The 27123-nt window shown below is 53.9% G+C and overlaps 2 protein-coding genes across 5 annotated transcripts in view; both read left to right on the forward strand.

Annotated features, from left to right (window-relative positions):
- The window catches only part of IMPA2 (inositol monophosphatase 2), a 28276-nt gene extending 21043 nt beyond the window's left edge, over positions 1–7233 (forward strand). The window contains exons 6-8 of the mRNA XM_082354863.1: positions 4745–4853; positions 5446–5597; positions 6744–7233. Of these exons, the coding sequence (XP_082210989.1) occupies positions 4745–4853; positions 5446–5597; positions 6744–6859 (377 nt within the window). The 3' untranslated portion in view covers positions 6860–7233. The remainder of the gene's footprint in view (positions 1–4744; positions 4854–5445; positions 5598–6743) is intronic.
- A 5193-nt stretch (positions 7234–12426) lies between these two features.
- CIDEA (cell death inducing DFFA like effector a) lies at positions 12427–25852 on the forward strand. 4 transcript variants are annotated; one of them, XM_082354912.1, is made up of 5 exons: positions 12427–12524; positions 19486–19630; positions 20327–20473; positions 23240–23421; positions 25472–25852. In XM_082354912.1, exons 1-5 carry the CDS (start codon positions 12487–12489, stop codon positions 25617–25619), a joined length of 660 nt encoding a protein of 219 aa, XP_082211038.1. In that variant the 5' UTR covers positions 12427–12486; the 3' UTR covers positions 25620–25852. The 4 variants fall into 4 exon arrangements, with proteins under 4 accessions (XP_082211038.1, XP_082211041.1, XP_082211039.1 ...); XM_082354915.1 differs by lacking the exon at positions 12427–12524 and adding an exon at positions 12553–12869; XM_082354913.1 differs by lacking the exon at positions 12427–12524 and adding an exon at positions 12890–13145.
- The last annotated feature ends 1271 nt before the right edge of the window (positions 25853–27123 follow it).

The following is a 27123-nucleotide window of genomic DNA, read 5'->3' on the forward strand; positions in this document are numbered from 1 at the left end:
TCGGTGCTCATGTCCGAAAGCTCACTTGGGATTTTTTAAAAATTCTGACTCATAAAGTCCAGGGTGATGTTTTCAGCCCTGGTTGTCTTCTATTTGCCGGGTGACGAGGTTTCTACAGGAGGTGACGGAAGGCTCTCCTCAGCAGCATGGTCCTTAGGTGTCGTACAGACCTGGCTTCAAAGCCTGATTCTGACACCTTCCACATGTGACTTGTCAGCTCTGCCCCTGGAACCTCAGTGTTCACGTGGGCGGGAGGTGACGCTGATGACAGCTGTGAGGATCAAATTAAGTCCTACCCGCAGGGCACTCAGGGACGGCCTGGCGCTGGCGCCCAAAATGAGAGTCGTTATCAGAGAAGGAATTTGAATCTTCGCACGAGATCAACCAGCTATCAATTCTGGGATGCGTTTCTGGAGGAGGTGGTCGCTGAAACAACCACCACTCATCTCCCTGCTTTCCTTGCCTTCTCTTTCCTGTGCTCCTTTCTGCAATGTCTTCAACTCACAAAAGCAAAGCAAAGACCGCACTGCACAGCGGTAAAGGATTAGATGAGGCCAGAATTTCTTTGGTAGTTTTTTCTCAAAATTCTACCTTGCAGAACTGCAAACACATACAAAGGAGACAGAAAAAGTACAGTGAACCCACATGACCCATCACAGCCTGATGTCGCCCCCCTGCCCCCCCGCGGCCAACCCTGCTTCCTCCAAGCTCCCTGCCCCCACCACCCCAAACAACTCCCTGCTACAAACCCCAGACATAATGGCACTTTCTAGCCAGCATTTCAGTACGTACCTCTCTGTCACTTTGTCTTAAATCTTTTCCACCGATTTTTTAATTTTTAAAAATTTCCTCCTTTTCACCTTCCATGTCTTGTAAAGCATAATCTATTGTGTTTATTTATTCTCGTTCCTTTAGGTTGACCTTCTTTTCTGAACTGTTTTCTTTCCTAATTCTTTCCTAGGTTCTCTCCCCTCCACTTTTTTTTTTTTTTTTTTTTTTTTTTATAGAACAGATTTTTTTTAACACTATTTTTATTTATTTATTTTATTCATTTATGGCTGTGTTGGGTCTTCGTTTCTGTGTGAGGGCTTTCTCTAGTTGTGGCAAGTGGGGGCCACTCTTCATCGCGGTGCGCGGGCCTCTCACTATCGCGGCCTCTCTTGTTGCCGAGCACAGGCTCCAGGCGCGCAGGCTCAGTAGTTGTGGCTCACGGGCCCAGTTGCTCCGTGGCATGTGGGATCTTCCCAGACCAGGCCTCGAACCCGTGTCCCCTGCATTGGCAGGCAGATTCTCAACCACTGCGCCACCAGGGAAGCCCCTCCCCTCCACTTTTGAGTGATGTTCTTCTTCCGTGGATTCTCCGTTTCTTTCACTTGCAGCTACTTCTGTTTTGTGGACAGGTCTTTCTGGAAATCTCTGATCGACTAGAGAGATGTTATTCTGCTCCCTATTCTCTTTTTTCTTATGATAATTGTGTATGGGATTCAAACATAATTCTTTTACATTCTTTCTAATTGAAAGAGCTCTGGAGGCCAGTGGTGTGATGGGGTGGGGGAGTGAACACTTTCCATCGTCTCGTGGCTCTAGGGCTCCCTCTTCTGCTGTGTTTGTGAAGTGCCTGCAAAGTTGGCCTCTTCCTTGGACGGTTGGCTCTGCCCCTCCCTCGCTGTTACCTGGATCTTCTCCCTCCTTTGCCCCAGATTCCCGTCCAGTGAATTTGGGGTTCACTCCCATGCGTTTCTGCTCAGTGAGTCCTGCCCTGAGAGTCCCTGGAAGGTCGGTTACGAGAGGTCGTAGTAGCTGTCAGGGGTTCGCCCGCCCACTTGCCCTCTGGGGCCTGGATATGCCCTTGTGGATGTAGGTTTTTGTAGATGGTTTTTGTCTGTGGTTTGCGTTTTGCTCTCCCAGCTGCTCTTTTTTTACCAGAGGGGATTTGGAAGAGGTTACATAGGTTTCCAGGGCAGCCTTCTCCAGGATTCTGAACAATACTTTTTTTTTTTCCAATTACTTATTTGTTTTTGAACATAATGTATTGAGGTGAAGGTCACGTAACATGAAATTAGCTGTTGTAAAGTGAATAATTCAGTGGCATTACATTCCTGGCGCCCCGTGTTTGGGTGGCTCTGGGGTAACCCCTTCCCGTTGGTCACTCTCTGCCTCTCCCTCACAGCCCCCAACCTTTTTTCTGTCTAGTTCTGGGGTTTTCAGTGAAGTACAGCTAATACTACTTTTCGTGTGAGGAGCTCACGGTCTGCAAGGACCTGGAAGCCCAAGCACGTGTGTCACACACTCCAATCCGAGGCCATCACGGGAGCTGTACGCCCTGCGTCCATGCCCACACTTCAAGGCACAGTCACCTCTTTCCTGTGAGGATGTATTTCAGGGCAGACAGAGGACTTGCCTCTCTCACCTCTAAGTTGTAAAATCTCTCTCAAGACAACAGTGCTCTGATCCTCAACCAGAAAAAGGGTTTTCAAATTGTTGGAAGTCACGGACTATTTTTTTCACCCTAAAATTTGTTTATTGAAAGAGGATGCAGAGATGCCCTGCTTCAAAATCTATTTGATTTTTTTTATAGTGGTAAAATACATATAACATAATAATTGCCGTTTTAACCATTTTTAAGTGTACAATTCAGTGGCATTAATTACATTCACAATCTTGTGCATCCATTTCCTCTATTTCCAAATTGTTTATCGCTGCAAATAGAAACTGAACTCATTAAGCAATAGGTTCCCGTGCCCCCCACACACACCCATGAAGTCACAGAATATTTTAAATTATATATATATTAGTATTTGATTAAGGGCTAAACTATTATGATAAAAATAGTTTGAAAGGTAATAAAAGTCATAGTAAGTCATAGTAATTGTGGAGAGCTAGTCAGAATTAATCATAATATAAGACAATATTAAGTAGAGGGGATTGTCATTTTTACCTTTGTTTCATTATCTGGGCAAAAGAAAACAACAGAAAGTATTTTGCCTCAGGTGGCAGAGTTCAGATGACTTCTTAATTGTCTGGGTTTCATTTAGGAAAAAACACCACTTGAGCAAGCATGAGGAAGAGTGGATACACTGCAGCTGGGGGGCAGGGGACACTGGGCACAGAGGTGTCTTCTCACAGATGAAAAACAACGGGAAGAAACCCTTTCTTTGGCATCATCACCAGACAAGCTTGAGTCAAGGTCTGGGCCTCACGACCTCCTGCAGGTCACCCACTGCGCCTGGCCCTGTTGAGGTCTTTTTCTTCAAAACAAGGCTTTTTTCCATGGGAAGGTGCCCTCTCAGCTTGCAGCCCAGTGAAGGTGGGGTTGGGAGGTGAGCTCTGGAGGGCAGACTGGGTCCCTGTCCCCGGAGATCCTGGAGCCGCCGCCCTGTGCCCCTCGTGTGGGTAGAGCCCGAGCCGCCACCAGACACACGGCAGGGCTGGTCGCTGGCCCAGCTGTGGTGCCAGGTCTCAGAAAGTCTTTACAGTATAAAATGAGAGCCTCCAGTGTGAGAAAAGGGGAAATGGTACAGACTCAGTGTCTCCTCCCAGTGGTCTCTCCCTGGTGGGAGGTGACTTTATAGGAGTCAGGCGGGATTGGGCCTGGGGAGTGAGGTTACCTATGGGCGTGTTTTTCCTCCACTTCATGGAGGGGCTTTGTTCTCTCAGCTGAACACACGGGAGTGGCTGATCCTGCCTGAACGGCAAGGCCTGACGAGACAGGACACTAGATCTGGATGTGATTGCGTGTGTGGCCAAGAGGGACAGTGCTGTGACCCTCGCAGTGAGTCAGGCCCAGCCCACCTGCAGCCACTTTCCTGTGTCTGGTGGCCACAGCATCTACCCCAATGCTGGGGGGTTACTCCCGAGGACCCCTTTCCAAAGACGTTGCTTAGCAGTCGCTTCCTCGGCAGGGATGACGTTTCCATCTTTGTCATCACGGCAGCTAGCGAAAAGCTTTTATTATTATTATTTCGCAGCTAGCGAAAAGCTTTTATTATTATTATTTTTTAAATTTATTTTCGGCTGCGTTGGGTCTCCATTGCTGCCCGCGCGGGCTTTTTCTAGTTGCGGCGAGCAGGGGCTACTCTTCGTTGCGGTGCGCGGGCTTCTCATTGCGGTGGCCTCTCTTGTTGCGGAGCACGGGCTCTAGGCACACGGGCTTCAGTAGTTGCGGGCTCTAGGGCGCAGGCTCAATAGTTTTGGTGCACAGGCTTAGTTGCCCTGCAGCATGTGGAATCTTAGTTCCCTGACCAGGGATCGAACCTGTGTCCCCTGCATTGGCAGGTGGATTCTTAACCACTGCACCACCAGGGAAGTCCTGAGAAAGGCTTTTAAAGGCAGATTTATTTGATGAGGCATTGTTTTTCCTCCAAACATGGGGCGTTCCCAGTTTGGAGTCACTTTGTTTTTATTTGTGACTGAATGATGCTAGTTTCATGAGCCACCAGACTCTTCCGAGTTCTTGCTGGTAAGCGTCCTTGAAAAGAGAGAACTGGGAGGTCTACCCCCCGACCCCTGCATCTGGGACTTTCTGGGGCCTGGGAGGTGAGATGGTCAGGGTGTGGCTTCGACTCTAGTCAGCACGTCCTTCCTTTCCCAGGCCAGAAACCTCTGCAGCATCAGCCACCCAGGGAGGACACTGAATTGAGCAAGAGCGGGAGGCGGGTTTGCAGTTCGCTTCGAGGAAAACCCCGACTGCTGGGTGAGAACTGAGCCTTGGTGTTTCTGACTTGGAGAAATTCTCTCCACACAGATCTCTCCAAGGCCCTGGTTCTGACAGAAATCGGGCCCAGACGAGACCCCACGACCCTGAAGCTGTTCCTGAGCAACATGGAGAGGCTGCTCCGTGCTGGGGCCCATGGGTACGTGCTCCCCTCCCAGGACTGGGACCCGTGGGTGCATGTTCCCCCTCCCCGGGACCCACGGGACGCCCAGGCCCCACGCACAGCTCCCAGGCTGCTCCCCGGGGCAGGAGCAGTGACACGCGAGCCAGCCCGGTCCCCAGCCGGGAGCTCGTGCAGCCCCTGGGGGTGGGGTGGCAGGGGACCTGTGGGAGCCCATCTCAGCCCCTTGTGTGCCCAGAGCTCAGCGCCCTTCGTGATGACAGTGACGCCCCCCCAGCCCAGTCTCCCCCGGGTCTGTGCTGTGACTGCGGCCACCCCAGATGGTTTAAATCTAAGATCGTTGAAGGTCCACAGAGTGAAAGTTGTGTCCTTCAGTTGCACCAGCCACACTTCAAGTGCCACGGCCTTGGGCTGGTGGCTTCTCAGTGCCGAGTGGTCCATCACCACAGAAAGTTCTATTGGACGGCACGGCTCTGGGCCCAGGGCTCAGAATCGAGCTTTTGGGAAGAGGCCCTGGGCTCTTGTTTAGCTCCTGGGGGTGCCCGCGGTGGAGGGGGCGGGCACTGGAGCAGAGCCATTCAGTGTGTTTCCCCTCCTCCATCTCCGCCAGGGTCCGCGTCATCGGCAGCTCCACCTTGGCGCTCTGCCACCTGGCCTCTGGTGCCGCCGATGCCTACTACCAGTTTGGCCTGCACTGTTGGGACCTGGCTGCAGCCACTGTCATCATCAGGGAAGCAGGCGGCGTCGTGATGGACACGTCAGGTGAGCTCGGGCCCTCAGCCCGCCCTCGTCCCCAGGGGTGCATCCCCAGGACAGATCCGCGATGCCCCAGACAGACAGGCCCCCTCCTCTGCTAACAGGGACATGTAGGGAGGGCAGTGGGCCAGGCCAGAAGGCCCCTCCCCCTTCCTGCCTCCAGGTGTGAAAATAGACCCAGGGTCAGGACGGGTGGCTGTGAGTGTTTTCTAAACACTCACTTCCCCGCCCCCCCCCCCAGTCCACTGAGACCACAGAGCAGGAAGTATGCTCCCTGATCCAATGACGAGGATTTAGGTGATGGATCCTAGAGGTGACCTGTTCCTCTGTCTCAGAGTCACCGTGCCCAGTTACCGACCCCACGGGGGCGAGTCCTGCAGCGTCCCTGTCCCAGGGACGCCCATGGAGCCTCATCTGACATTGGGGTCCTCTGTGGAGCCCATCCTCCCCCAGCTTTAATCCAGAGCCTGTTGCGGAAACGCTGGGCTCCGTTTAACTGCTGGCACTGGCGGTGGGCCCTTCATCCCATGATTGCTCCGTTTTTGCTCCTTCTCCTCGGGAGGCCCTAGTTGAGCTTCCGGGAGGGTGTGAAGTGAAGAGGGGTCAGCCTTGGGCATCGAGGCCAGGCAGGCCCGTCCCCGTTAAAGACGTGTTTGTCCTGGATGTGACCACACACGCACACACGCACGCGCGTGCACACACACACACGCATGCACGTGCACTGAGGTCTCCAGTGAGGCCTTTAGGCCTGTACACACCTCCAGGAGGTCGAGGGCCTTCATCCTGCCCCAGATACCTGGTGCACAGAGCAGCCGCATCGAGGGGCCCATCAGAAAGGCCACCCCCAGCACCCCCCACCCCCACCCCACCAAGGCCTCCTGGGTCCCTGGAGCCCCGTGCAGCGCAGAGTTTGAGAACTGCTCCCTGTCCTGACCTAACATCGTTTGAGCCTCGGCCCTGAACGCTGTACCTTAAGCCGCTTTCTCCCAGCGCAGCCTCAGGAGGTGCCGGTCCTGCAGCCTGGATGGCACCCAGGTTGGGGCAGAGCGGGGCTGAGGCTCCACCCTTTGGGCTGGCTCAGCCTGAGTGCTGGGCTGTTGGGGGTCGTGCCACCCCCTCCCTAACCCAGACACCCTGTCCCTCTGTCCGCAGGCGGGCCGCTAGACCTCATGTCTTGCAGGGTGGTTGCTGCGGGCACACGGGAAATGGCGGTGCTCATAGCTCAGGCCCTACAGACGATTAACTACGGGCGGGACGATGAGAGGTGAGGGGAGCAGACAGGGCTGCCCTAGGATGGGGCCTTCCTGGGAGCCTGGAGCAAGAGTTCCTGATCCCCAAAGGAGCCATCAGGCTGGAGTCCGGGCTGTCTGGCTGAGCCCACGTCTTGGTGACTTTGGTGTCCAGTGGTTCCTCTCTGTAATCTCACGTAACCTTGTGTGGGTTGGTCCAGCGTTCCTACCGGGGCCGAAACCTGGATCTCACAGGACGTATGTATTGATACTGCAATGGCAATTTTTTTTCCAGAACGCAAATCTCAGGTAATAAGGCTTTTGAACTGCTGATAAAGCAGACTTGCTCTCAGCGACCTCCCCCGCCTCCGCCCAGGGTACTTCGGAATGCAATAAACCAAATGATGACTCTCTGCTTGTTTCCCTCCACAAGTGTGTCACCTGTTTCCCCAAATGACCCCAAAAATCCACAGGCTCTTTAGGGAGGTTTGCATATGACAGCCCAGAGGTGACATGCTTGCTCTCTGCCTGCTGCAGGTGATGAAAACGGCTTCAGTAATTATCACATCAGTATTTAAAATCCGAGACGTGGGTCAGACTGAAGAAAACCAAACCTCTAAAATGCTATTGTTTTTGTGATCAGTTTAACAAAGAAAAATATTTTCTGGGCCTTATTTTTTTCATCTTTAGGAGGAGGAATTACATATAAGAATAATTCTAATGACGATATTCACTGGCTGGCCACAGGTCTTTTCTGAAGTTTAAAAATCGAGAAAGTCAGTCTTAGGACAGAGGAAATTCCAGCCCACACTTAGCTTTCTCCCTCGTGTTCCTAATTTGCTGTCAACAATAATTAAAGAGTATTTAGAGCGGCCCCAGCACCTGCTGTCTCTGGCACCTAAACTCCAGGGCTCGGCCTGTGCAATGACCCAGGCACTTTCACCAAACCACACCCTGGAGAGCCCTCGGCAAGCCCACCGGCCCTGCTCCCCTCTGCGGACACTGCGGGGCCTCAGAGCCCATCACGCTGACTCCCCTGTGCCACCTGCTGCTCACAGGGCAGGTGCACTGGGCCTGCTCACACACCTGGTGGAGACCAGGGGGCCTCCCAGGGGGTAATTCCCTCCCCAAGCCAATCCCCAGAGGCCTCACCTCCCCCTCCCCTTGGGTTACTGATTGATAAATTCACTGTCTTTAGGAAGTTTTCTGATCTGATCTGAATGGGGTGCCAGGTGATGTCCCGAGAGGTGCAGAGGTAAAGGGCTCAGACACGTGAGGACTGGGGTCTCCTTTGGGACTAGGGGGTCTCATGCCTGCCGTGCATGAGGACCCACCTTTGATACCCACACGAGGACCGCAGGCTGCATGCAGGTGGGGAGCCTCAGCGGCCACTTGGTGCCCCTGCCACCCCTCGGGGCCTCGAGTCTCCCCTGCACCCCGACCAGTGTCCGGCCCCTCGTTGACCCCCATTGAAGGCACACCGTCCTCCAGAGACCACCCCCCACGCTGGGACCCTTCAGCTTCCGTCTCGGCTCTGGCTTTCACCTGTGGGTCCGTGAATAACCAAGGAGGCTTCCATGTGGTGGTGTCAGAACTCAGATCCCTGTCTCGTCCTGCCCCCACCTCCAGGTGAGGTGGCTCTGGTTCGCTTCTGGGCACCAGCATCCATCCCCCCCCACCAAGCCAGTGCGGCCTCTAGACGTCAGGCTCCATCTGGCGGCCCCTGTGCTCCGCCTGACCAGCCAGCCCAAGCTCCCTCTGTTGGGACACCGCCAGCTGTCCTAGCTGGTGGATTGTACGACCACATGTAGGACGTTATTCTCTTCACACCTCGTGTTCTAGAATCAATGAAAACAATACAGCCAAGTAGGGAAGCAGCTTCTCTCTGTGCAGGACCACAGCTCTGCGAAGCTTGAGCACCACAGGTGCAGAGCTTCTAACCGCAGGATCTTATCCCAAGGCAGTGGGAGGACGCGAGAGACGGGAGCCGTCCCCGGGCCGTGGCTGCAGGGCACTTGCAGCCCCACTTTGCTGTGCGAATCTGGGGAAATCGTGCGTTTCTGGTGGCAGCTCCCGCCTAACCCCCTGCAGTGCACTTGAGCGGGCTCTGCGGTCACGCACGGATTTGTGACGTGTCGGCAGGGCCCCACAAGCTGTCCCCGCCGTGGGCATGTGCTGGGCACGCGGAAAGGCACGTGACCACTCCCACAGACTCTAAACAGACCTCGCGGATGGTGATGCTGCCACAGTCTGGTCCTCTCCAGAGCTCCATGTTGTGTATGAGCTCGCAAACCTCGGTGCGTCCACAGTGGTGTCACCAGTCTGCCCGTTGACAGCCTTGGCTGGAGAGTATTCATGCAAAGCCTAGGCTGTGAGACGGGGGTCCAAGGACGGGGCGGGGGGCGGCGGTGGGCAGGACAGCAGGCAGAGCAGCAGCCAGACGCCCAGGCGACCAGGTCGGTGGCCGGAGGAAGAGCTGTTTACTGCCACCAGGCAGCTGGTGGCAGGTCCCCCCTCCACGACCTTGGCAGGGAGGCCACATGTGGAGCCAAATGGGGCCAGAGTGGACATGTGGGGCAAGAGGGTTGGAGCCGCCACTCCCAGCTGTCCAGAGTCTCGTCCCTGGGCACACGGATGCCTTTTGCTGTCTCTCAGCTTCGAGAAAAGCCTGAGCTTCTGCTCACCCTGGTCACTGCCATGGCTCGATGCTGGCATGGGTGTCCTGGTCCTGCACTGGCTCTGACAGATTTCTGGTTGGCAGTAAGGCCAGTGCAGAAAAGGAAGGAAAAGGTCTGGGCCACCCTGGTTTTCTATTTTTAAAAAACATGATGCCATATCTGTACACTGGTGTTCACAGTGGCACTATTCACAGTGGCCAGGAGAGGGAAGCTACCCAAGTGTCCATCGATGGCTGATGAATAAATGGAATGTGGTCCATCCACACAGTGGGGTATTATTCAGCCTTAAAAAGGAAGGAAATCCTGACCACTGCTACCACGTGGATGAACCTTCTGCTCAGTGAATCCAGCCAGACACAAGAGGACAAACACTGTGGCACCCACTTGTGTGAGGGACACGAGCAGTCAAGTTCATGGAGACAGGAGTAGACGGTGGGGGACCAGGGGCTGCATGGAGTGGGTAATGAGGGTTATTGTTTAAAGGGTATGGATCAACTCTACCTCAATAAAATTTTTTAATTAAAAAAAGTGTATGGAGATTCCATTTTGCAAGATGCAAAGGTTCTGCGGATCTGTGGCACGAGTGTAAATATACTGAACAGTACTGAACTGCACACTTAAAATGGTTAAGATGGTCAATTCTGTGTTATGTGTTTTACCACAATTAAAAATATTTTAAAATTATTTTTAGAATATGATGCCTACTGGTCTTACTGTTCTTTTTTGCAGCATTATTTATGTATTTTATATTTTTACATTATTTTGTGCTGAGGTGTAGCTTACATACAATAAATCACATCATTCCTGTGTGTTCAGTTTGCTGAGTGTTGACTACTTCAATCTTTCACTATAAGTGTCATACTGGGGTTGAAGAGCTCGACTGTAGACCAAGTGTCAGGTGTGACTAGCAGTCACTTTTATTTCATTAGGAGACGTGACATCACTATGGTGTGTGTGACAACCTTCTGGTTTCTTCAGAGATGCAGGTTGAAGGATTTGATGTGAAGGGGTTCAAATAAAAATAACAGATTAAAAAAAACAAGCAAATATGTCAAAATGTTAACGGTGATTGAATCCAGGCACTTGGTATAAGGATGTTCATGGCATGTTCTTTCTATATGCCTTTTTTTTTTTTTAAAGGTTTTTTAAAAATTTATTTATTTTTATTTATTTATTTTTAGCTGTGTTGGGTCTTCGTTGCTGCTCGCGGGCTTTCTCTAGTTGCAGTGAGCGGGGGCTACTCTTGGTTGTGGTGCATGGGCTTCTCATCGCGGTGGCTTCTCTTGTTGCGGAGCACAGGCTCTAGGCACTCGGGCTTCAGTAGTTGTGACACATGGGCTCAGTAGTTGTGGCACGTGGGCCCTAGAGCACAGGCTCAGTAGTTGTGGCGCATGGGCTTAGTTGCTCCGCGGCATGTGGGATCTTCCCGGACCAGGGATCAAACCCGTGTTCCCTGCATTGGCAGGTGGATTCTTAACCACTGCGCCACCAGGAAAGTCCCTATATGTCTTTATATTTGAAAGTTTTTAAAATAAAAAGTTTTTAAAGAGGGGAGTTGAATTGACTGGACCCACTTTTTCATTTGTCAAACTGCGTGTCTAGTCTGGTGGGGCTGCTCTAACAGAATGCTCTACACAGGGTGGCTTATTATGAATGGCCGAGATTTACTGCCCACGGTTCTGGAGGCTGGAAGTCCCAGATCAGGGGCCAGCAGAGCCGGGTTCTAGTGACACCTCCTCCTGGTTCATGGCTGGCCATCCTCTCCCTGTGTCCTCATGTGGCAGAAGGGGTGAGGGAGCTCTCTGGAGCCTCTTTTGTAAGGACATTAATCCCATCCATGGGGGCTCCGGCCTCACAATCTAAGCACCTCCCAAAGCTCACCTTCCAGTGCTGTCACCCTGGGCATTAGGGTTTCAATATGTGAGTGTGGGGTGGACACAAACATTCAGGCCACGGCAGGGGGTCGGGGGAGGGGCAGCTAAGGCCCAGTCCAGCCCCGGGTCTCTGGGCAGGAGCCCCCTTGCCTGGGGCTGGGGTTTCCGCAGGCCCTGTGAAGTCCAGGACTCTGGAAAGAAATTGCTTTTGGCTCCACACTCATCTCGTGACACCAGTGACCCTCAGGGCAAGACATGTGTTTGTCTCTGTGACTAAAGGGAGGCGGAGCGCGGGCAGAAGGGCCTGCTGTGCTGGTCAAGTGAGTCCCGGGACCGAGGCAGAGGTCAGGTCACAGCTCTTTGGAAAACGGCTCCTCGCAGCAGCACGGGCAGCAGGCTGACAAGGCGAGGGCCAGTCACCCTGCGTACAGGGCGGCGCTGGACACGTTCATCCCGGTTTACCCCTTTTAAAGCGCCGGGGTTGGGAGACCACCCCACTCCTTAACCCGTTCAAGAGAGTCCGCTCCAAGTTCGCAATTAAGAGCTATGGAATCCCTGACAGCCCCGCCCCTTCTGGGGTCTGAACAGGCGCTATTGCATCTTCCCATCCCGAGGGCTATGCAAGCAGGAGCTGGGTTACCCTCTCGCCCTGGCTCGGTGTTTCTCTCGCCTTCCTTACTCTGATAAAGTCCCGTCCCTGTAGCTAAAGGATTGTGAAGTCCCCGGGGTCCTTCACCCCCTCTACCCCCTGTCCCGACCGCGAGACAGCCTGGCGGGTCGGCCCTGAGGGCTGGTCCTCGCCCCAAAGGCAGCGGCTGGCGCGGCCCTAGGGGGCCTGCGGGCATCCCGCCCCACGGTCCCCCGAATCCTGGGGCCACATCCGCCTTTCCACAGCCGAGGCCACGCTGCCAGCGTGGTGGTGTCCCCGACTGCCCCAACCTCCGACAGGCCGACCGGCGACCCCCTATGGCCCGCGGAGCGGCTGGGCTCTGGGTCGTGGCGACTGTCGTCCTCCGCGGCCTCCGCAGCCCGAGGGGCGTGGACGCGGGCGGGGCCGGTAGCGGCGCTTTAAGAGGCTGCGCCCGGGGAGGCCGGCCCCGCAGCGACCCGAGCGATGGAGATGGCCCGGGACTGCGCCGGAGCCCTCCTCAGGCTAGTGCCCCGCGGGCCTGCGCCCCCGCCGCCCTCGGGGCCCTCGTTTCCCCGCCCCCTCTCGGCCCCCTCCGCCCCCGGCTCCCCTTGTCCCCACGAGCCCCGCATCCCCCTGCCCCCTTCGTCCCCCTGCGCCCTGGTCCTCCTGCGCCCCCTGCGCCTCTCACCCCCCCGGCGCCCCTTGTCCTCGTGCGCCCCGCTCTCCCTGCGCTCCCCCACCCCCGCGGCCCCTGCGCCCAGGCGCCCAGCGGAGCCCGCGCGCGATCCCTTCCCCGCCTCCGGCCGGCCGCCAGCGCCAGGTGTGGCTCCCGAGGTGCGCGTGCGTCCGCGGAACAGGTGACCGTGGTGAGTGCGGAGCGGCTGCATTTCTAGCCGCGACCGCCGCGGGTGCAGACGGGGCCCGTCCCGGGAGGCCTGGGCGCCCGCGCGGCAAGGCTTCTCGGGGTCCCGGACCGCGGCGGGAGCTGGGGCGAGACGAGGGGCGTTGGTGGAGACGCTGGGCGGCCTCGAGGCGGCCAGCTGACCCCTCAGGGCCGCGCGGGCTCCGGCTCGGAGCGTGGTGGGCTAACCGGGGCGTGCCCGGGCCTGGACGCTCCCTGACTGTGCTGGCTGAGCCCCCAGGTTTGTAAGGAGGAGTTTGGGGGGAAGTGGTGACGCTTTGGGGGGCGGAGAGGGGTAGAGGGGCAGAGGGGCCCGCGGACCCCCGCCGCCTCCTCTCCCGGTCCACGCGCCTGTGACCCAGGCCCTGCATCACTTTTTTTCCATTCTTGGGTTCATCCTCACACCCAGGAAACCCAAACCAATCCTTGTCTGTAAAATCCTAAAGATATTGGGTGGCAGTAACTTTACAGACTTGGGGGAGGGATCCTGCTTCTCTGAAGATCTCCTTGAGTTCTTTAAAATGCAGGTTTTCCAAGGTGACTGGGGTGGAGGGATGGGGTGGGTGAGAGAGAGGGGAGTGTGATCTGTAAGCTTCTGAACCTGGGTCCTTAAAGGGGGATCTGTGCCAGGCCCAAGGTTAGAGGGGGCCGCCAAGATGGAAGGGGGCGCTGTCTGCCACTCGGGTTTTCTCTTTAAAAACAGGACCCCAGGAAGGTGAGAAACAGACGTTTTCATGCATCTTCACTGATGTGGTTTAGGCCTAAGGGGAAGGCCCTTGGTTTCTTCCTCTACCTCCAGCTTCACTCGCCCCCCAGTCCCACTCCCAAGGGTAGCAACTGCTGACAGTTTGTAGTGCATCCTCCAAACTTTTCTCCCATGGACCTCTCCGAGGTCCTCCCGGCACTGAGCTGGTGGGCCAAGTTGTAAGGACTGTGAGAGGGCCCTAAGCCCTGGCTTGTGTGGCCTGGAGCTGGAGGAGACGAGGCCTGCAGAATTAAGGCTGCCCCTGCCTTTGTACCTGACCCTACAGCACAATCCCAAACCCAAAACATCTCTGTGTGAGGTGGAAGAGACTTGCTTCTGAAATGTTGGCAGATGAGCACATGGGGAAGGACTGATCTGCTTAGACAGCCCTGAGTGCAGGGATCTGGGAGCTAGGAACCACCTCTGGGGACTCACTGTCATTGGGTTCCTGCTTCAGAACTGAGCTGCTCTAATTCTTGGGACCCCACCTGCTTCTGCACCATCTGTAACACTTGCTGAAAAGAAAACTTTTGTCTTCTGCCTTCTTTAAAGCCGAGTCCAGGCTGCAGACCCAGCAGCTGCAGCCCAAGGTCTCCTGGCTCAGCTCTGGACACCCAGGGTGTCCACAGGGTGTGTGTTGCCACAGACGAAGTCTGCTCTGACTTTGTGTTCTGGCTTTGATAACATTCACACTGACCCTGAGGTTGTTACAGAGCTGATCTCCTTTACACTTTGTGCAAAGTAGCTGCTTTTGTAGCTATTTAGTACCTCTTTCCTTGAACAAGGAACTCTAGGTTTTGAATAGCTGCCCTTTCAGTACAAATTTGACCAGTCTTGTTAGTGATGCAAGCAAGGAATTGACTTTTCTACAAGTCAATCTCCCACGTTACTGATGCTTACTCCTTTGTGGTCTAAACTCTTATTTTAATAATATTCAAAGTGTTCAAAGACTTCACGGTCATGTATTGGATATGATTTCTAACCAAGCATTTTGCTGGGTGGGTCAAGGCACAGCCGGGAGCTGCCACAGTCCCGCCATGGGGCTCCCAGTGGGGCCCACATGTCCCATGTGTTGCTTGTCATGAGCCGGGCCCGCTGGGGAGCAGGAAGCCTCGCAGGGGCCAACACTCCTCTGCTTCCTGCCGCAATGAGACCCCACCACCCCCGAGACTGTCCCTCAGCCACTGTCCCTGCAGCTCTCGGAGGCCCCGCCAAGCCTGATGGATGCTTTCCAAGGCCTGCCCCTTCTCTGCATTCCCATGGCTGGGGTCACACCTCCCTTCCCTGCACTGTCCTTGTCACCCAGCTTTGGGCACAGAGCTCTGTCTGAGCTTTATCTCTTCACGTGGGCCCTACTTGTCCACCTGACGGCCTGTTCCCGGGCCTGCTTTTCTCCCCCAGTGCTTTCAGAACAAACATCAGTCCAGAGGGTGGCCTAGAAAGATGCCTTCTTGTGACCTGTGGGCCAGCTTTGTTCCACTGCAGTAGGGTTCACGTCCACTGTCAGTCTGTGCCTATTGCTTTATTTCCCACTCTACGAGTTGAGGTCTCCTTACTCCCTCCTGGAAAAATACAGAGACTTCCCTGTTCCTTCACTTCTGGGAGATACACACCCTCACAATTTTCCAGAATGTTCTATGAAGTCTGACTTTTCTTATCGTCTTGATTTCCCCAAACAATCTATTTCCTTGAAGAGCCTGTTTCCTTGTTTTTTTTTTTTCCATGTACTGAGCCATTTCCCTTCCTGTTTTGTGTGATTGCCTGCACGTTCCCAGGGATTAGAGGGCGGCCAACATGAGGGGTTGCCAAAAGCTGGATTCTAAGTCTTCTTAGTGCTCCTGTGACAACTTTGATGTAGTACAGCATTCAGGGGGAATAGCAACACATTTTCAGCCTTGGGCTAGTGGCCAGTGACATAAATGATCCCATTAAGAGGACCAGAATTGAGCTGGATTAATATGTTGCTTTGTTCGTGTGCCTGGTTGTCCCTGCTGTTCCTTTCGCTGGAGCAGGGTAAGCAGGCATAGTATTTGTTAAGCAGGTTTAGTGTACCTAAGATATCATTTAACCCCTTTTTACATCATCTATAATATAGTCTTGATTATATATAATTCAGCACATCAAATCACTCATCCTGTTCCTTGGAAAGAATGGCTCACGCCTGCAGGGCCTTCTTATGTGGCTCCTGAGCCTTTTCTCCAACAGTGACCCAGTTCTCTGTTGGGAAACATATGGCGTAAGAACAGCAATAACTGGATGTCCTTCTTTATTGAGGTCGGCTATCTCAGGGCAGCGAGGAGGGAAGGCCCCCCGGAGTGACTGCCAGCACTTAATCTGGTCAGAAGTTAAAAGACAATGAGGGCTTTGTGGTGGGCGGAGCTAGGTCAGTGGATCACCTGGGGGCTCACAAAGGTGGCGATGAGAAGATACAGACCACGACTAACTGGGTCAGAGCTGTTCAGCCCAGGGCGTGCCATTGACCGCCCCCCCCCCCCAGGGCCCGGGTCCAGGTTCCAAGACGTGAACTTTGTCCTTCCACCCTCCCACTTCTCTGGTTGGCCCTAGCCTGTCTTTTACTCAGGGACAAAGGAATGACTCCCTGCTCTGGGGGGAGGGAGGCTCTTGTTGGCAGGCCCTGGGCTCCCCACACCAGAGGAGGGTTTCACCAGTGGGCAACCTCCCCCCCCCACCCCACCCCGACTCTGACGATCCCTCCCTCCATGCCCTGAGCCTCCCTGGTACTCAGCTGCGATGCTCGCCTTTGGCCTGGTCAGGCAGTGTGCTGGTACACTTCTTAACTCCTCACTGCGAGCTCAAGTTTCTGATGATGCTACGATCAGGTTAAGAACAGAGCCAGGTCCCAGCTGTGAAGCATTGTGTGGATAATCCTCGCTGCCTTGTCCACCGGGCTGCCGGGGAGGGCTCTGAGCGTCAGCCCAGCAGAATGTGGGGCCCTGGTTGTCGTGTTGTGTAATGAGGAGCCTGTGTAACTCCCTGGAACTGGGGCAGAGGTCTGGAGGCCGTGTGTCAGGCCCTCCGCTGGGTTGGTTCAGCCCCGGCCTCCCTCGCTGGGCCGCTCTAATTCTTGGGGGGGAGCCGTGTGGGGACCACTGGCCAGGCATAGTCCCCTTGCAGCTGCCACGCTGGCCACAGGCTGGGTGGTGACACTGGAGAGGAGCTGGGGGTGTCCTCCCAGCCCGCAGCTCTTCTTCACTGGCTCTGGCCAATGTTTACTGCTTGGGACTTGAAGTTCAGAGAGATTCCTTATTAACTGGGTGACCTTGAGAAACCACTCTGAGCCTCAGTTTTCTCACCTGAGAAATGGGGTAATACTTTCCTTGTAAGGTTGTGATGAAATTAGTTAATATATTTAAAAAGCCAGCACAGGGCTTCCCTGGTGGCGCAGTGGTTAAGAATCCACCTGCCAATACAGGGGACACGGGTTTGAGCCCTGGTCCGGGAAGATCCCACATGCCGTGGAGCAACTAAGCCCGTGCACCACAACTACTGAGCCTGCGCTCTAGAGCCCGAGAGCCACAACTACTGAGCCCGTGCGCCACAACTACTGAAGCCCACACACCTAGAGACCATGCTCCATAACAAGAGAAGCCACCGCAATGAGAAGCCTGCGCACTGCAATGAAGAGGAGCCCCCGCTCGCCGCAACTAGAGAAAGCCCGTGTGCAGCAACGAAGACGCAATGCAGCCAAAAATAAAAATAAATAAATTTATAAAAAGCCAGCACGTTGCTGGCTGTGGCAGGTGCTCGGATGCCTGCAGTCACGAGGCACAAGCCTGATGCCGGCTAAATGTGCTTCACACCAAATTCTTGCTGACAATCTAGGTAAAGAGGTTGTGACACCAATTCTAGCATGTAAGGATGGGGGAGGGGCTTCCCACACAGCACCAAGCATTTCTCAGTCGCTGGCAGGGTGTCCAGGGAAGGCAGATTCTTTACCACTGGACCACCAGGGAAGTCCCTGAACTCAGTTCTGACACCATCTACCCAGAGACGGTGTCAGATTCCACAGGGTGAGGGCTCAGCCCCACAAGACTGCCCCCCACCCGCCCCCCGCACTTCAGATGCCAGTTGCAAGTCCAGGTTGTCACCTTTGTCCATAAGGAAAGTCCAGTCTAGTCGGAGAGATAAACCATAGATAAATGACTGTGTGTGAGATATATATATATAGATAGATAGATGCATATGTATATAGATGCAGGTGTGTGTATATATAGTATATATATATATATATATGCAGGTGGCCGACACTGGCAAACAGGGCAGGTGTTCCTAGAATTTTAACCTTCGTAGAGTTACTCTAGACAAACTGCTATAAGTGTCAGAAAGCAGTCATGTCCTCACTTTGTATCTTCTAGGTTGTCCCCCAAAATAAAGCCCTTTGTTTCATTCTCCTGATTGTCACTGAACAAGGATTTGTCCAAATAGTCACCACCTATTTGAGCGCTGTTCGGGGTTGGGGGACAGTGGCATGACAGGTGCTAGTCCCTCGGGGTCTGAGGAGATTGAGTGTCCAACATTTATCACAGTGGCCAGCACAAAGCAGGACCTGGGACATTGCTGATTTCTGTTTATATTGTGAATAATTTCTCTACAGATACATTCCTGATATAAAAACATCCACTGTCCAGGGTGGAGCTCCTCCCTCAGTGCCAGACTGGTCGCCACAGAGACTGAAAACCCCCTTCCAGCCCCACCAGCAAGGCGCATCTGGTCCCCTCCAGATTTATTTAGACAACTTCTTGCTTGTGGGTTTAAGAGCACACATGGTGTCAAAGGTGGTTCTGCATTTCTTTGATTGTTGTCAAATCTTCACCTCTTCACTGATATGCAGGCTTTTCTTACTCCTTCTTAGCCTGTGGCATCTAGATCACCTTTCTGAGGCAGAGACCAGGTGCCTGGTCTGAATCCCAGCTCTGACCTGTGGGGCCGCTCTCTGGTCTGAGTTTCTTCACCTGTAAATTGAGAAAACTAGGTTTTTTGAGGATTGAGTGAATACATATAAAGCAAAATATGTGTATGTTGAAAAAAACTACTAAAGTTACTACTTATCAGCTGTTTTAAATTTACCCTTCACTTTATTACTTTTTAGTATTTGCTAGGTAACAAAACTTTAATAATCAAGAGTTGGGGATTTTTTTCCTCAGAAAATTGTCTTCATTTGGTTTTGCTACGTTTTTTTCTTTTCCTATGTTAGTTCTTTTTTTGTGGTGAATTGTTAAATTAATTCTTTGATAAATGTGGAACTCACTCCAAAGTGCCACATGACATACAATCTGAAGTGGTTGCTTTTCCAGCCGCAGTGATTACAGGGTTCTGCTGTTCCTCATTTATCCTAATTTCAAAAAATTGGTTTATTGCTATAGTGAACACTATCTGGCTTTTAAATTTCTGGCTTTGTCTTATTGTGCAAATATGTAACTATTTGTGTGTGTGCCTAATTCTTTAACTCTGTTCAGTTACTACATGGCATGGAGAAATCATTTTCTTAGATTTTTCAGCTCTAAAACCCATGTTTGCAGAATATAATTGTTATTTCTCTTTTGATGACCTTACCTTTCCTTCTCAAACAGTTACTGCAAGGGCTTTGAACGTTCTGGTAAAAATGGGTGTAACGATGGTTGTATTTTTTAATTGTATGTATTTGTTTGTTCCTTGGATGTCAGGTACACAATTTTTAATCATCCCCAACCATTGGCTTCCTTTCTTTTAGGTGCAAATACTAAGCTTGTCTTATTTCTGTGTACTTCAAACCTCTCTTTAAAGACTCTTCTTTAAAGTAACATCAATTTGTTTTTACTCTTCCCTCCATTTCTAGGCCCCTGACGTTTATGGGGTCGCAGACGAAGAAGGTGCTGCTCACACCCCTCATGCATCCCGCTCGCCCCTTCCGGGTCTCCAGCCATGACAGGAGCAGCCGCCGAGGGGTGACCGCCAGCAGCCTGCAGGAGCTCCTCACCAAGGTACCCCCACCAGCCCACATGGGTCCCGGGAACAAGCCAGTGCAAGACAGAGGGTCTGTGTCCTGGCCTCAGAGGGTCTGGGGGAGCCTTCTGACATTAAAGGGAATATTGCTGTGTCCCTGTCCCATAAAAGACTTGGGTACAGAGACGAAAACCTTCAAAGTAGCCATCAATTGATAATGTGGCTTTGGTTCTTTGACAAGGGGAATATAGGAGGCAGCAACTGTAGAAATCTGGTTTTGGTTATAAAGGCCAGGGACGAATTGTCCTTAATGTAAAACAGCGTCCTCGATCGCCAGATAAGGAAGAATCATAGACTCTCATCGGAGACGAGAAATGAGAATCCAACACGCCGTCTCTGAAGCGACAGAGATGTGGGCTCTTTAAGTATCACAGATACAGGGTCGTTCTTTTTATTTGTCCAAATAAGCAGGACATTTTAGAAACTGAATATTATTCAGTGTAATCCCTTATCTCACATCGCTGAAACCTCTGAAGAAGTTAGGTCCGTTTGACTTTTTAACTTCTCTTTTCCAAGCAAAGGCTGAGTCATAGACACCAGGTAAGGTACATCTTTACCATTTAAAACCCTCAAAATCGGCCAACACTTCTGGAACCATGACTTAGTTGATGCCATGGATGGGTCCAAACAGAGTCTCTCACTTCACCCCGTGACGCTGGTGTGTTCTGACCTAGACCCTGGATGACCTGGTTATCACCAGCGGACTGGTCACATTGGTGTTGGAGGAGGACGGCACTGTGGTGGACACGGAGGAGTTCTTCCAGACCCTGGGGGACAACACGCACCTCATGGTCCTGGAGAAGGGACAGAAGTGGACACCGGTAAGCGTGTTGTCTGGGCAGCTTCTGGGAAGGCTTCTCACCTATGGAAGTGTGGTCCCCACTTTGGGGTTGACCGGCCCACTTTCCAAATACCTCCTTTGTGTTCACCTGATAACTGGATCTCCTACCCTCCAGGGATGCTTTCAACTATTTCTAGGAAACTTGGCATCTTTATGAACCTGGACTATGTGATTTAGAGCCAGTAATTCTGAGGGTCAGGCTTTGGCCAGTGAGGGGCTACAGATCCGGTTAGAGTGTGTGGATATGACCTGTGACCACTCACTGTCTGTGACCTCAGGAGGTGGCGAGCTGACACAACTGGTAAAATTAGGGAGGGGTGTGTAGGTGTAAACACAGTGATTTAGGCAAGCAAAGAGGTAGAATAAAGGGTTTTATTTCTGAGAAAACCCTTTATTCTACCTCTTTGCTTGCCTAAATATATCTTGGAAAACATTCCCACCATAAAACACCTAAAAATGTAAAGCAAAATATTCAAACATCTTTTTGTATGCCTAACTGACCTTCAAGAAAGGGAAATCCTCAGAATCCAACATTTTATGGAAACCAGGATCCAGAGAGGGAAGCAGGCAGGGAAGCTGGCATCTCCCCTGTGGGCAGCCAGTGACCCCAGCTCTGCTGGATGCTGGGCGGACAGCTGCCCAGAGCTCTCTCCTGAGCACCTGGCCTCAAGCTGAGGCTTTAGGGACTGCTGAGTCCCAAACCACGCAAGCTGGAGTGTAGTTTACAGAGACCCGGGGAGGAAGCATCAGTGGACGGAGTTTATTCACTGATGCTTGTGACCCAGCTGGTCCCTCTCTCCAGCCCCCATGACCCACGTCCTCATCCCCAGAACCCAGGAACGTGTCACTTTACGTGGCAAAGGGGACTTGGCATGGGGTGATGATCCTGGATTGCCTGGTGTGGCGGTGTCATCACAGGGTCCTTGTAAGGGGGACACAGGAGGGTCAGCGAGGGCGGAAGCAGAGAGAGGAGTGACGGGAAGACGGGCCGAGGGACAGAGGCGCCTCTGGAGCCGGGACGGCAGCCCCAGCAGGACAGCCTGTGGCTCACTCAGGACCTCCAACCCCCAGAACTGTCAGAGCATCAGTCTGTGTTGCTTTCAGCCACTCAGCTTGTGGCCGTTGGTCCCAGCAGCCCCAGGAAACTAATTCAGAAGGAAAGGGTCTTTTATGTTTGTTTTGCTAGTGAAATCCTCTTTTACTTAGTGGGGGAGTCAGTCGCCATGTGACAGGTTGAAGCCCCCGTGTGGTGGGCGCTGAGCTGGGGGTCAGGGTGGTGACGGGAGGCTGTGGACGAGAGTGGCACCGATATGGTGGTTCTCGGGGTGAGAGGAGGCTTCTCTGTCTGGTAACAGCCTGGTTGACGTGAGTCTCACGCGGGGTCTTAGGCGTCTGGACCTCCTTCCTTCAGGGATCGTAAGTCCTGCCCCACTTGTAGGGGTTTCTCAGTGAGGCTACTTGACTTGACTTGGCCAGAACTTCCAAGAAGTAGCCGCCAGGGGTCTCCCTTCCTCAATCCAAAGCCTTGGAGCCTGTCCCGTGGGGAGCAGGTCCTCAGAGCATCTTCAGGGGCCTCCTGGGTCCAGATGATGGAAACCACACCCCCATTAGGTCCTGAGTTTGGGGAGGCATCTCGATTTTGACTCAAGACCAAGGATGTTGGGAGAGTGAGATTAAAACTTTCACGCGTCAGAGAGGAGCTGTGTCAGGGGCTCAGGTGGAACTCACCCCTTGATTCTGTAATCTTAATTTTTACTAACGTTTCCTAAACGACAGACACACCCTCTCCGAGGCAGCAGGACCTCGGTGCGTTAGTCGATGGGCTGCAACCATCATGTGTCCAAGTGGGCGGGGGGTGGGGCGGGAAGAGAAGAGGGGCTCCAGCAAGAAGGGTTTGGGTGCTTTTAGAGGAATTTATGGTTTAAATTCAAATTTAGTAGATTTTTGTCAGAGTATTTAACACTCACAGCCTCAACTACTCCCAACACCTAAGGTTCATGAAAGTTGTACCTCTATTTGAATCCTGGACACTGCAGGACCATGTTGCAGCAAACCCACCAGGACGTGTGCCTGGGATGTATACCTGGGATGTGTACCTGGGACAGCTTTGTTCTCTCTTGTTTCTTCTCAAAGCTTCTGTGGGAAGACTGTTTATAAACCTGGGATTTATAGAGGTCTCCGACCTTCTCTCCCAACCACAAGGGTCTCAGGTAGACCGAGAGTAGGTCCCACTAGTGTCCCCAAGAGGGCAACCTTCTTCCAGGGCAGGAACTAGAAATCAGGGGAGCCCACGATTTATCACACGCCACCAGCCCTGGCTTAGCTGTGGATTCTGGCACTTTCCGTGGTGCCTCTCGTACGGCGGGAATAGCGTGCCCACTGGCCGTCAGGCGGGCTGTGGCACAGTCGTCAGCAGGCGGCCGCGTGGCCCTAGGTGACCAGGGTGAGTGCGTTTCCACCTCAAGTCACAGGCACAACTGTCCACTGACCCCTGGACCCTGAAGCCGAATCACACTCATCTCCGGTCACTGAACAGAGCAGCTTGGAGGAGGGCACTTTCTTATGGGTTTGGACCCCATGGCAACATAAGCACACTGATCTGCTGAAAACATTCCTCGAATAGTTAGCGGCTTAGTCACAGATTTTAAGCTGACAGGACAGCTGAAACCAGCCTAAAACCAGAGGCACAGGATTTGTTGGTCACAGCGAGGCCAGTGCTGCAGGCTTTCTTCCTCCACGGCTCTAGGGTGGTACCTACATCCCAGCCCGCCAGCCGCCAAAGAGACAGGGGATCGCGAGAGTCACCTTCGACTTGTACAAGCTGAACCCCAAGGATGTCATCGGCTGCCTCAACGTGAAAGCCACTATGTACGAGATGTACTCGGTGTCCTACGACATCCGGTGCCCGGGCCTCAAGGCCCTGCTGAGGTAACAGACTTGGGGACCAGAGAGTCTGGACATGGCGGGCAGCCCCTCCCCAGCCCCTCGAGCCCCGGCCTTACTCTCACTCATGTTGTCATAAAAACTCTTACGCCACAGACTTACTCAGAAAACAAAAACTTGAGCCAAAATACATAGTTTTCTCCAAAGACCAATAAATACGAAATGGAAAGAAAACCTAAATAATAAATAGAAAGAAGAACCAAATTCCTTTTAAAACCTAGAGCTGTGCATTTAAAAACCTTATTTCTCAGCAATGACAGCTAAAACCAGAGCCAAGGAGATTCTGACCTGGTTTGTGCAGATTAGCCCCCAAACCTGGATGAGGACTCGCACATGTAGTTCTGTGTTACGGAACTTGAAGCTGGTGGGCAGGAGGCGCTGGCCTTGCCCCTCTCCACGCACTGCCAGGGCACCCCTACCCCACAGGCCGGGCCTGGAGAAGACGGGTCCCGATCTGTACCCCAAAACAGTTTGAACACATTCTCTATGTGCACCAGGCACACTCCGGACACCCGGCCTGTGAGCCCTGCACCAGGGGTTCCCGCCCAGCCTTGCTTCTGAGCAGCCAGCTGTGTGACCTTTAACAGGTTACTCAACTTCTCTGAGCCTCAGTTTCATCATCTTTAAAATGAGGAGTTTGCTTCCAACTTCTCTGATCGCATAGGCCCTAAATACACCTGCTTCCAGCCCTCCGTTAATCCGTCACTGAGCCTCTAAAGAAGGGATTCGGGTTGGAGGGATTCAGGGAGAGGGTGACAGGAGAAGGAGGTCTTTGAAGTTCGCCTAAGAGGTGCCACGTGACACCTGATGTCCCCTGCACAGCTCCCTGGCAGGGCCTGCCTGTTTCTCTGGGGCGCTGGTCCCCTCCTTCCGCTGTCCCAGGACGGCTTCCCTGAGGGAAGCACGGGGCAGGGTAGTGCGGGCGGGGAACGAGGCTTTCCTCATTCTGGAAATGAGGCTGGTCCTTCTGACGGGGCTGCACGCCTGGTACACGGTCGTGCGGGCAGACGGTGGCTTCCTTTGGCCTCCTTTCCCACCCAGAGTCACCGAGGCCCGGTCCCAGACAACACATACTGTCCTGCTGCTGGAATCTGGATCGCCCCCCCATTCCCCAGGGACCTTCCTCTTTTTGCTGAGACGGGTGAGAACAGCTTGATTGCTTGATTTTTCAAGTGAGTCGGGAGAGTTACAACAACTTAGATAAGTGTAAAGAAAGTGAACCCACCTCAGCAAAATCTTTCCCGAGAGACGACCCAGCCTTCTTGTCACTGATTCTCACCGTCTGGTGGATCTGAGGGTGGTGCGAGCAGCTGCAGGAGGCCCTCAGATATGAGGCTTTGCTGGCCAGGCCCCACGGGGACGCCAGGAGTGGAAGTCCCCACCAGTGCGGCCGAGCCCTGGTTCCTTGTGAAGGGACGGACCTTAAAATGCGTGGAATTCCTCAGCTTTGGACTTGGTAGAGAATAAGAATTTGAGTTAGAGCTATTTTTTAGTCTGAAACAATACGAATGCCACGTCAGCCTTGGGCTCAGACGCCCAGGGTTGAGTCGCGGTGTCCCGTCAGCCCTAAGCGAACTGGGTCACAGGGTCGCAACGGCAGGTGTGTTGAGTCCCCTCCAGCCTGGGGTTCCTTTCACCCCGACTCGACTGAGTTCAGCCACAAGCTCCACAGCCCTGGCAAGGCCGCCAGGGTTAGCAAGCGGCCAAAGGAGGACAGAGCCTGTGCTGCCTGGACCGCCCGCTCAGCATGTTCCAGTGACTTGGTGACAGGCCACATTCGGGAGAGGCCAGGGGACGAGTGGTCCCAGGCCAGTGGCAGGGGAGCTGCCGGAAACACAGAGTCCCAGGTCCCACCCAGACCTCCGGAGCCGGCGCCTGCATCTCAGCGCTGGGAGGCTGTGCCCTGGGAGCTGGGACTGGAAAGTGCTGGGATGTAGGCTGTGTGGCCCTGAGCGCGTGCGGGTGTGGGAGTGGGGAACCCCTGTCCTCTGCCCCACGGGCCCGGACCACCGCCCAACCGCCCCGTCTCTTGCAGGAGCCTGCTGTGGTTCCTGTCTCACACCGCCCAAGTGACCGGCCAGTGTCTCGTCCACACGGGCACCTACATGCTCCGAGTGCTGGCTGACACGGAGGAGCGGGCGGTGCCCGGCCCACGCCCTCGCCGGGGGATCACGAGTGGATAGGGGCGCATGGTGTGGAGTCTCCGCTGGCCTCAACCCCGCAGATCCCTCTCCGGACACGCATTCTGAAGACACTGTGTTCCCACCACGTGTCCCCTGCTCAGGAAAGAAAAGGGGCCTGAGGGCACTGCCAGGGGCCAGGCAGTGGAGGCCCCCCAGGTGGGGATGGGGTGGGGGGACGGGGGCAGCACGAGGCCTGCGGCTCCACAATAAACCAGTCAAGAGAGTCGCTGTGATACCGCACTTCTTCCTCCTGTCTTCTTCATGTCAGAAAAGCACACAAAACTTACAGAAGCAAAACTCAGCCAGAGATGCTCTGCTAACACGTGCAATCACTTTTAAGTCTGTCAGGAGACAGGAGGGTCAGATGTTATTGTAGGGTTTTTTAATGTCGGTCCTGAATGAGCCCAGTGGCCTGAAAGCCTGTGGATCTGAATTTTTAGAGGTGATCAAGCTGCACTGGCAACCTTTCCTTAAAACAAAGCTGCTCCAAGCCGGGGCCTGATGCAGGGCGGGCGTGGCCGAGTCAGGTGGGACCCCAGGCCACGAGGGATGCGGGGCGAGCCCCGACCACATGGCTTGGGAGGGGGCAGTGCGGCTCCCTGGGGGAAACGGGACGCTGCTGCTAGACTAGGAGACCGGCAGGAGCCAGGTGCCATTTGGATCTGTGGTTTTCCTCCTAAGAAACGCTGCCACGGAGGCCTGTCCCCTTCCTGGCTGACAGCCCAGGACAAAGGGAGACACCACAGCTTGTCCCAGAAGCACAGAACCGCCCGCAGTCAGACCCCTGGTCCCGGACTCGTGCTGCCCTGCCCCCGCCCCCATCACAGCCCGGATCCCCTCGGACCCCTGCTACACCGACCTGACTCCCACCCATTCCCTGCTTCACACGCCCAGCAACAGGGCCAGGAGCCCAGGACCGCAGGCAGGAGGGGCAGAAGTAAAGGAATTGCAGCCGCATTCCTCAGAGCACAGCCTCTTTTTCAAACAGAGCAAAATAAAAAAGGCATCTCAGGGCCCCCCTTCCACTCCTGCTCGGCTTCTGGGGGAAATGCAGCGGGTGGGGAGGTTGGCAGAGGTGGGTGGTGCTGCCACCGGCTCCGCGGGCTCTGCTGTGAGCGCTTCCCTTACAAGGAGCTCGGCTGGAAGCCCTTTCCGAGCGAGGGAGGAGGACGGAAATGGCTTTCCGGCACCTTCCGCTGGGCGGCTCCTGCCTCTCACTGACGGAGGGCTGCATCACTTCCCAGGGATTTGGCCTCCTGGAGAGGGGCGGCCCGGCTTCCAAAAAAGGAATTTTCACTCAGTGCCCTGAGGCCTTGACTCAGCCCTCTCTCTGACTCAGCGCCCTTTCCTTACTGCGTCCAGGGGCTCCCTGGCCTGTTCTAACAGGGATTAAGCAGGAGGAGAATGTGGAACGGACAGGGGTCTTGGAAGCGGGTTACATTCAAAAGAAGTATGGCTTAGAGTCTGGGAGTTTCTGAATGAGCTCCTCCACAACAACCTGCAT

The sequence above is a fragment of the Balaenoptera borealis genome, assembly GCF_965194805.1.
Source record: "Balaenoptera borealis genome assembly, chromosome: 14".
NCBI classification, from domain to species: domain Eukaryota; kingdom Metazoa; phylum Chordata; class Mammalia; order Artiodactyla; family Balaenopteridae; genus Balaenoptera; species Balaenoptera borealis.

Bases quoted from the DNA above. Each gene is read 5' to 3' on its own strand.
- CIDEA (XM_082354912.1), top strand. From the start codon at position 12,487: ATGGAGATGGCCCGGGACTGCGCCGGAGCCCTCCTCAG. The intron at 20,474-23,239 runs GTAAGCGTGTTG...CCACGGCTCTAG, and splicing joins AGGGACAGAAGTGGACACCG to GGTGGTACCTACATCCCAGC. The intron at 23,422-25,471 runs GTAACAGACTTG...CGTCTCTTGCAG, and splicing joins GGCCTCAAGGCCCTGCTGAG to GAGCCTGCTGTGGTTCCTGT.